Source organism: Austrofundulus limnaeus, unplaced genomic scaffold, assembly GCF_001266775.1.
Source record: "Austrofundulus limnaeus strain Quisiro unplaced genomic scaffold, Austrofundulus_limnaeus-1.0 Scaffold0, whole genome shotgun sequence".
Taxonomy (NCBI): domain Eukaryota; kingdom Metazoa; phylum Chordata; class Actinopteri; order Cyprinodontiformes; family Rivulidae; genus Austrofundulus; species Austrofundulus limnaeus.
In genome coordinates, this window is record NW_013952402.1 from 4,171,003 (window position 1) to 4,180,990 (window position 9,988).

General features: G+C 43.9%; 1 protein-coding gene across 2 annotated transcripts in view; it reads left to right on the forward strand.

Moving 5' to 3' along the window:
* Window positions 1-9,988, forward strand: part of slit1a (slit homolog 1a (Drosophila)) — a 92,763-nt gene that overhangs the window by 74,250 nt on the left and 8,525 nt on the right. For both annotated transcript variants that reach the window (XM_014022040.1, XM_014021966.1), the window contains 13 exons: window positions 861-929; window positions 1,013-1,084; window positions 1,203-1,274; window positions 4,277-4,348; window positions 6,182-6,345; window positions 6,444-6,568; window positions 6,670-6,767; window positions 6,859-6,998; window positions 8,286-8,379; window positions 8,487-8,624; window positions 8,706-8,934; window positions 9,038-9,168; window positions 9,315-9,469. In XM_014022040.1, coding sequence (XP_013877494.1) covers window positions 861-929; window positions 1,013-1,084; window positions 1,203-1,274; window positions 4,277-4,348; window positions 6,182-6,345; window positions 6,444-6,568; window positions 6,670-6,767; window positions 6,859-6,998; window positions 8,286-8,379; window positions 8,487-8,624; window positions 8,706-8,934; window positions 9,038-9,168; window positions 9,315-9,469 — 1,559 coding nt within the window. The remainder of the gene's footprint in view (window positions 1-860; window positions 930-1,012; window positions 1,085-1,202; window positions 1,275-4,276; window positions 4,349-6,181; window positions 6,346-6,443; window positions 6,569-6,669; window positions 6,768-6,858; window positions 6,999-8,285; window positions 8,380-8,486; window positions 8,625-8,705; window positions 8,935-9,037; window positions 9,169-9,314; window positions 9,470-9,988) is intronic.

Sequence of the window (9,988 nt, forward strand, 5' to 3'; positions counted from 1 at the left end):
GTGTGTGTGTGTGTGTGTGTGTGTGTGTGTGTGTGTGTGTGTGTGTGTGTGTGTGTGCACAGATTTGTGTTAAGACCAAAAGCCCGTCCACGGGAGCAAAGGGGAGCAACAGGATTATTTAATGAGTAGTTTTTCAATGGAAAGGGGAGGGAAATGAATAGGCCTGAAACTTTCCAATACTGCCTTATTTGGTCCTGCCCGACTCTTGTACACACACACACACAGACACACACACATATGCACACACATACACGCTGAGCGAGCCTTTAGGCCTGTCATTGTCCCAGCAGGTGTGACCAGGTGTACCTCCCTGTTCTGAGCTTTCATCTCGTCATCTGGAGAGTTTGCTACTCCATCATTATCCCAAGTGTCCTCTGCACCATCATTACCTATCATTACCTCTGAACCCCAAGGCCTCTTAACTAACTGCCAGCCCCCCACCCAATCCCTTGACCTGCCCACCCTCTGTGCAGTCAGCAACAATAGCTGGATCCTGTAGTTGTGCTCAGAGGGAGCCGGTTCGAAATCAGCCATTTATCAAAGTGACAGACTACTTGTACGACTTTGTGTCGGCAGTCAGAGAGATGATTGCTTTCCTGCAGGAATGATGTTGACTTTGGTGGCCTAAAACACACCAGAATGTTGACACACATGCAGGCTCCTCGCTTAATTTCAAGAAGTTCTCACTTTGCTTTCATTCCCAGTTTTTTTTTTTTTTTTTTTTTTTTTTTTTGCCAAATGCATACCTCACAGTTAGCCCGCTTGTATAGAATCCATACGCTCTCATTACTGAGCCTGGGTTTCAGGAATGAAACGTTTGTGTCAGAGTTTCTAAACAAAACTCTTTTCTTTKTGTTCAGATACCTCGATGGAAACCAGTTCAGTATTGTTCCAAAGGAAATGTCAACCTTTAAATACCTGCAGTTGGTGTAAGTTTTTTTTTTTGTCTGATTCTTCTACAAACCTGCAGAGATCAATATAGACACTTACCTTTTTTAATCATTCCTTACAGTGACCTGAGCAATAATAAGATCAGTTCTCTGACCAACGCATCCTTTGCTAACATGAGCCAACTTACCACTCTGTAAGTCCTTATTAGCTCCATCTGCAAAAAGTTCTGGTATTTCATTTTACTGATGACAAACAGATGGAAACAGCTGTATTGTGCATTTTTATATGCTAAATTATTTTTGATGTTACAGAATCTTGAGCTACAACTCCCTGCGTTGCATCCCCAAGATGGCTTTCAGTGGACTGCACTCACTTCGGCTGCTGTGAGGTTTTTTTTTTTTTTGAGTTTTATTTAGAATGTAGTGTAAGGCATTTTGAATTTAAAATGTTTTTTTTTTTCATTTTTACATGAAAAACAAATGTTTTCTCTGTGTCGCGTAATTTTAATCAGCTCAAAATCTTGAAATTCGCCGGAAACAACTGAAGCTGTTTTGAAAGAGCGAGTTCTGAAACCAGACAGGACACACGTTCAGGCTCAACGAGTTGCTGAGGAGGTTATTTTTGCAACAATCACAGAGCCGATGGAACAGATGCTAAGAGTCTTTGATTGACTCCAGAGGAACGAAACTGTCTAAACAGTTGTGACAGCTTGTGAATTCGCGCTCGCACACGCCGACCTATTTTCTCCGTTTAAATGGCAGCATCGATCCAGCTCCTGCTCCCGGCCACGCCCACCTCCATCATCCCAGTCTGCCTGTTCCCCTCTTGATGCCCTCAGCTCCTCAGCTCATCACAGCCTCGCCATAAGGGCCGAACACCCCCCCCCCCACTCTGACACTGATTACAGGAGAATTTTTGGCCTTCTGACCGTAACGGCTCCAGCACTGCTTCGAGGATTTCATAAAGTTACAAAGCCTTTGACTGTGCGTGGGCTGCTAAATAACTGGAGAGCAGAAAGTAAATTAGTTGGACAGAACGATGACGGAATGAAACCAGTTTTTGTAGAAATGCATCCAAAGATACAGCGGCTGCACAATGTGCAGTTTGGTTCTATAAGCAGACATGGAGACCAGGCCTGGCTGCCCTTCTTATGAGATTACACACACATATGTGAGTATATGTGTGTGTTTATGCCTCTTTAAACAGTCTTCATGTTTGTGATCTACTGGCTGTTAGTATGTGTGTGGGAGCTGACTTCTCAGCCTTCCATGTGTGCTCCTAGCAGGCACASTTTTTATTACTGACAACAAAGCTTCAACAAAGCCTCCTTTTACGGCAGGATTCGACTGAAGCCCCCMCCCCCCCCCCAGTCATTACGAGACACAAAACATAAAGCCCTTTTAGTGTGGAATGAGAGTGAAGCTCGGTCATTATTAGCCGACGTCGCCTCGCTAGCCTGAGCGTGCCGCTTTGATCTCTAATGAAGCCGCGTCCGTTATTTCTGCTCTTACTCACTCACGCCACCTTCGCCTCTAAAACATTCTCCATGCGAGCGCGTTAGACGCCATGTGAGGCCCTCCTCCAGAGCCGCCCGCCCCGAGCTGCCTCAGAACTACACACGCAGTCAGACGTGCGCACGCACACACCAGCGTCTGCACTACCTCGGTGTCTCGGTGAGACGGGAGTCCAAACGAAGCCGAAAACTTTGATGTCTCAGTCATAAGCCTCCCATTAAATGTCAGTCGGTGCTTGTTTTTTTTATCATTAATATTTTCTGACAATAAGCTCCATTTAATGGTTTCCACTTAAAGACCCCACAAAAGGCTTAAAGTTCAATATTGGGAGCTTTATAAACCTCAGCGTGGTACCAACGTTGGCTATGAGCGGGAAAGCACTTGTGTGCACTCGCACATGCTGAGGTGCCAAAGCCTTCATAAAGCTGTACCTTTGACTTTACACAGCAGTAAAAAAGGAGAAGAATCATTWACGCTCCGTTCTTCAAACAGGCCAGGGGTTGAGGCCGACCGTGGACGTGGTGCGACTGTGATCTGAATGATTAAAAGTGTGGCTTGAGCTGCAGATTAATATGCTGCTAATTGGCCTGCTGGGTATTAGGTGTGAGGTGAGTGAGCTGAAACAGCGTGGGGGCGTGGCCAAAGATGCTGTCAGAGACAATGGGATATGCGAAGCCTGTGATAAGGAAGGAAAAAAAAACATCTGAGCAGAACGTCTGGCACAGATTTAACAAGCTGAAGCYGCTCGGAGGACTCAAATCATCACAGAATAATAAGCGGCAGCAGGTGAACGAGTGAAAAAAGTTYGAACCAGTTCGGCTCGTTATCTCGTAAGCTTTTATTCTGAAAATCGTACTGAAATAAGTGCACATTATGGACTGAGCTGACGATGATAAACCGTGGAAAAGAAAAAAAAGTAAATGTTAGTATGAGGGCAGCTCCGATTTCATCCTGGAGACTCCCTGGCTCCTTTTCCCCATGAGTTTTCTCCCTGGCTGTCACACCGCCGCTGCCTTCATGGCCTCAGTATCCTCCGACTACAACAACCCACCCACTCGCTTTACACTAATAAGCATTCTCCACGGCACACAGGCTAACAAACATGTTGACTCAGGTTGCACTGTATATTTTCCCTTTAGTCCTCTGTATATTTATACTRACCAACATCCCTCCCTGGTTCCTCTCCTACGGCTCCTCCTCGGCTCAGCTCGAGGTATCAAACTTAGATGAAAAGTTACGTTTCAAGCATGGATTAAATCTCCTCTCCTTGAGATGTCGTGCATGGTTACTACGGTGCGAGTAGTCACACAAGCTTGCGGTCAGCTGAAGATTTGAGGTGGTAATGAGCTGGCAAATTATGGCTACAGTCAGTCATCCAACCAATAAGCTATGAAGACTTGTCACCCTGAATGATACTCATAAAACGTAAACAGAATGACTGTAAGACACTGAATAGTTTCCAGCACATGGAAAAAAAAAACCTCTAATTTAGCTGGAGGAGCTAAAATATGTAAGCACTTAGCATTATTTCATTTTGACTCTGTACGCAGTTATCTCGACATTTTTCACTGTCCTTGGTGTCATGAAAATCTGCCCCCCATCCCCTCCTTTGTGCTCTTGTTGGCCCTGCCAGCCAAACGCACGTAGAAACTCGACACCAGGCTTTTCCAGACTCGCAGAKCCACATATCTTGGCCAGCTGCTCAAAGCCCTGCCAGAAACATGAACCACCGACACACGGCAGTGAAAACTAAATGTTTGGCGTCGCTCGCCGTAAAAACAAATCAGAGCAGTTAGCGCGGACGAAAATGTTCGCCATTGTTTTGTCGCTCTTTTCAAGATATGTTCATCTYGTCTCGTTCCTCCCTGCAGGTCTCTCCACGGTAACGAAATCTCCGAGCTTCCTGACGGCATCTTCAACGACGTGACCTCGCTTTCCCATTTGTAAGTGTGAACTCCGGATTTCTTACCTTTGAGMTGCTTATATCAAAGTTTGTCGATTGCAAACACTCCAGACACGTGTTTTCAGGCGCGGTGTGGGGTCTGGGTTTGAMGGCTGAGAAGCGTGGATCACAGTGGACCGTCTGTTGTCATTTTTTTGGGCTGGCTCCACACGAGCCGAGCCCGTTGTAATCATTTCTGTGGTTAAAGCAACACACAGACCCCTCTGCTGYCTCATCTCCTTGTGACGTCTCTAAAGCACACATACATTCTCCACGGTCTGCGGGCTGTAGTGTTTGTTTGTGTATGTCTGTCATTTTCTGTTTGGCAAGTTAAAGCTGCGCAGAGGCGTCTTTGCCCTCTGGCATCCTGCCTTGACGTCCTCATCATCCCTTGGCAGTCGCTGATCAATAGACCTATCAGTGTCGGGGGCCGGCGAAGGAAGAGGGAAGCAAACAAAGACGCTTTGTGGGAAGCAGGACAGGAGTCGAGGCTGCATAAAGTCGGGATTAAAGGCCGGGCGGAGGAGAAGCCATTGATCCGCAGTCACAGTCAAGTGGCTTTCATGTTAGCAGATGTCAGGTGTCAGCTACTGGCCCGGCCTGAAAGATGAGCTTGTGTTCCAGTGTAATGGAACGGCATCGATTCAGGAGTGTTTGTGCTTCCAGCAGGAGGACAGGGCACCATTGATTCACAACTACAGCCACAAAGGTGCTTAAAGACTGCCTTCTTTTCACGCCCATAATGGCTCTGCTCAAGAAGATGGCACAAATTGTCATGAAACATGAAAGCGTAAAAGATGTTTTATTATTAAAGAAAATACTTGTGCAGTAGCTGAATTTGATGKTTTTTTTAATGTGGATGTAGAGACACCTGCTGGTTGCGGAGTGTACTGCAGTGGTACACTCAGTCATGGTTTTGTTGTGGAAATATTTAACAAAGACAGAATATGTGGTCCAAGAATGAAGGCACTCTGTTGAATTATCAGCTGAGTTTTATTGCAACAACAGGAAAAACAGAACAACATAGCAAGGTTATAATAGTTTAGGATTTTTCATTATAGTTTACTTTTATTTTGTTTTGACTTTTTTTTAATTTTCCACTACAAGACACTTGCTTTGATTTTTCTCACAGTCCTATTCAAAGAAATCCCAAAGTGGACTTTGCCACTTTTTCCCAACTTTTGTTGTCGTCATTTGGCAGGTGATGCTGAGCAGCAGCAGACTGTAAACAAGTGTTGTTACAGACCACAGCTAATGTGAAACTACTTGATAAAAAAAATCCACATGCCTCAAAAGAAACTGACAAACACTAAAACTAAGGATATTCTATCTATAATTTCAGTTAGTTTTAGTTAGTTTTGTAAAAGGATTAGACATTTTTAGTTAGTTTTTTTTTTCATTTTGTTAGAGTTTGTATTTATTTTAACTAAAATGTTTTTTCAATTTCAGTTTTCATTATTTAGTTAGTTTTAGTTAACTATAATAACCTTACAACATCGAGCCATCAGACTGTCCCCCTGCTCTCTGCTCCTGCTTCTGCTTCCTTTGAGCCAGTTGAGGCCTCATATACAGTATATTGTTTAATAAACACTATTATGTCATCTTAATRAAGCAAGATTTAATCCTAAGGAAATGCTGGGTCAAGGAGAACACAAAGATAAACACAAGTGATATCTACGAATGATTGTTATTAACAAATCTTGTTCTGACTTTAATCATTCTATCTGCTGATAAACAGCATGTCATGAAAATCTAGGTCATTAAAGTATATCATGAATTACTGGCGTAAACCAAAACGTATTATTTCCATAACAGTTTTCTCTTTAATATTTAGAGCTATCGGTGCCAACCCCTTGTACTGTGACTGCCGCCTGCGCTGGCTGTCCGACTGGGTGAAGACTGGGTACAAGGAGCCTGGGATTGCACGTTGTTCTGGTCCACAGGGCATGGAGAGCAAACTGCTCCTCACAACACCTGCTAAGAAATTTGAATGCAAAGGTGAGTTATTGTCTCAGACACTAAAACTGATTTTAAAAAAAGGGCCTAAAATCAACTTTAAACATATTTATTATAAATCCACTGCGTCATGTCTGCAGCTGATGTGGACATCGACGTGTTGGCCAAGTGTAACCCGTGTTTGTCCAGACCCTGCCTGAACCATGGCATCTGTCACAACGACCCGACGGACATCTACAGGTGCAGCTGTCCTCCTGGATTCAAGGTGAAAGCGGCATTACGTCGACAAGCACTTAAAAAGATCGACTTCAACGACCCCCCGAACTGATAGAGAAAGCTTAACTTTATTTCTGTACTTTGTCTCAGGGCAAGAACTGTGAGACAGGTCTGAACGCCTGCATGAGTAACCCCTGTGCCAACGGAGGCACCTGCCAAGTGAGTGAGGAGAACGAGGGGGAGTACAGGTGAGGACGGCGAGCTTTAGAATCAGGACAACGAAGACCTGAAACCTCAAACTGAGCAGAACCCGTGATGAGTGTRTGTTTGTAATCACAGTTGCACGTGTCCACTGGGCTTTGAGGGCCCGACTTGCCAAACCAACACAGACGACTGCGAAGACAATGACTGCGAGAATGGAGCCACCTGCATCGATGGAGTCAACAACTACACTTGTTTTTGTCCCCCCTACTACACAGGTTAGTGCTTACAGTGCTGCTGGATTTAAGGATTAGTAAACAAATTCTACCAGAATATTAAATTGTGTCTTTTAAAGAGGACATATGTAAAACCTTATCTTTTTTTAGCTGTTAATACATTTTGTTGTGTTTTTAGAGTTTCTAGTGCAGAAAAGTTGAATTTAGTCTCTCCAGGTGCTGCATAGCAGTTTTCTCTATTTTCTAAGACATTTTCTGAACTATTACATCACAGTATTTGCAAMAAAACTGCCAAATAAGGTCTGGACTTGCCAACTAAACAATTTGGTCGTCTTCATTCTCCTCTGGCTCTGGGTCAGACCTCAGCACCAACATGTAAGACAGGATGGACACGTCTTACAATTAATTTGTAAATAATATATTGTCATTAGGGGTGGGAATCTTTTACTCTCTCACGATTTGATTCTGATTTTTGGGGCCACGATTTGATTCAAAATCAATTTTTCATTCAAAGCTGATAATGTGAGCCCATTTGTCGTGTTCCCAAAGTTCTTCATCTTCATTTTGCAAACCTCGCTCACGTCGAACTCACTCATTCAGTAAAAAACAAAATGAGCACAAATCTTTGCAATTTTTTTATTAATAAAATAATTTTGGGACGTTTTAAATTGATTCTGAATCTTTGTAAATGAGAATCACAATATTGATGCAAAACGATTTTTTGGTGCACCCCTAATAGTCGTAAACCCCTCTATCAAGCTACAATGGTTCGCTCTAGAAGCTGGACAGGGGCAGTGTGTGAAGCATCTCTTTTGCATTTAAAGAGACAGCCTCAAAAYGAGTTGAGGGGTGAAAGAGGGGCTTGTGGAGTTACGATAAGGAGGAATTCACACCAAAGCAATGCAGTTCCACTTTATATAGACTAACTGAATGATTTAAATGTGGAAAAAGAAGGATCTAAAAGCATATGTCTACTTTAAGCAAAAAAGCAGTATAAAAATGCTTCACATAAATCCAGAAACTAAATAATTTCAGTCTGTTGCAACTTTTTCTCATCATTATGATTGAGAGCCACAAAAAAGGTTTTGTAGTTTATTATTTCTGCAGTAATCTCTTTCTAATCTGATTGTCCTTTTAATCCAAGACAAAGCCTCCACACGATGCTGCTGCCATTTTTGTCTTGACTTTGTGTGTTTTAGTATTAATAAATTAGTTTCTAGTTTCTGCCACTTAACTGTGGGAAATTGTGGTCATTGTCATAAACGTCATTTTAGGACAAGAATGATTTTAAAGCTTTTAAAGTATATTTAAAACACTTGGACTGTGCAGGGGAAATGTGCGAAGAGATGGAAGACGTGTGTGCTCCAGGACGAAGCCCCTGCAAACATCAGTCTACCTGCCTCATCACCACCTCTGGACCCAAGTAGGTGTTTGCTGCCTGAAGTTACAGCAGCAGATGTTACGTAGTGACAGAGAGGTCAGCTACTGTGTGCTAGGGCTGATTTTATTTGTGTGATAATCGTTCCACAGGTGCGTGTGTTCTCCTGGTTATGTTGGTGATGACTGCAGCGTGAACTATAACGACTGCGAGGAGCACCGCTGTCAGAACCGAGCTCAGTGTGTGGATGAGCTGAATGGTTACTCCTGCATCTGTCCTGAAGGATACAGGTGAGAAAAGCTCGCGTTTATTGTATTTTATTTAATTTAAACCAGCTAAAAAAACCTCTCCTGTTGTTTCTGTCCCTGTAGCGGTCAGCTGTGTGAGGTTCCTCCATCGTTGCTGTCTCTGTGTGAGCTGGCCGACTGTCAGAACAGCGCCCCCTGTGTGGAGCGAGGCGGGCGCGCCCTCTGTCAGTGTCCTCCAGAGTTCGGGGGGCCACGCTGCGAAAAGCTGGTCAGTGTCAACTTCATCGACCGAGACTCCTACTTACTGCTCTCTGACCTCCAGAACTGGCCTCAAGCTAACATCACCCTGCAGGTAATCWGAGTCGCTTTTGTGGGTTGATTCTTCTGTTTCGTCACCTGAATGAGACATCCAGTGTAAAAAAAAATAAAATAAAATAAAAACATTGTGTTTGTAGGTTTCTACAGCTGAGGATAACGGCATCCTGCTGTACAATGGAGACAATGATCACATTGCAGTGGAGCTCTTCCAAGGCCACGTTAAAGTCAGCTACGACCCCGGCAGCCAGCCTGGACACGCTATTTACAGGTGACTTTACCACCACTGTGAGGTTATTGAGTCTTCTTTAATTAAAAACAAAACATTTAATAATTAAAAAAACAATTTTCAACACAAAAATGATTAAATGAAAGMAGTTCATTTCGGTGATTCTAGCCTGTCTTCTCCTCCGTCAGCACCGAAACCATTAACGACGGGCARTTCCACACGGTGGAGCTGGTGACCTTCGACCAGATGGTGAACCTGTCCATCGACGGGGGYCTCCCTACCACAATGGACAGCTTTGGGGCGGTGCGGCCCCTCAACGGGGAGGCGCCGCTTTACGTGGGGGGTAGGGGCCCTCTCCAGAACACACCTCCCTCCTCTGCAGGCACTCTTTAACTACTACACTACTGTTCGGTCACCTCCCCTCCCCTCGCTTTGTCACCACCGCAACCTGTCCCTTCCCCTCAGCCGTGCAAGCCCCCTCAAACTCATCCTCCAACTGCACCATCCCACCTGTCGGTCCTGACTGTTTAATAGGAGCCACCTGCTAATGCAGAAAATCTAAACTGATCCAAAAAAAAGGCCTCAAAAACACATTTGGATTTTAAAAAACAGCACATAAAACCAATGAAATGATGTGTTTACAACACATCACTGCAGGACGTTTTAATAGTGTTTGAATTTGAGTTTTTAGTGCAGATTACAAGCACTGTGTACATTTATAATCTGTAGAGTTAAGAAGCTCAAACACACTAAAGAAAGTTTAGATTTTATGCCATAGAGTTTGTGTTTCTTTATGAATGTTTCGTGCCGTTTGTGTGTGTGTGTGTGTGTGTGTGTGTGTGTGTGTGTGTGTGTGTGTGTG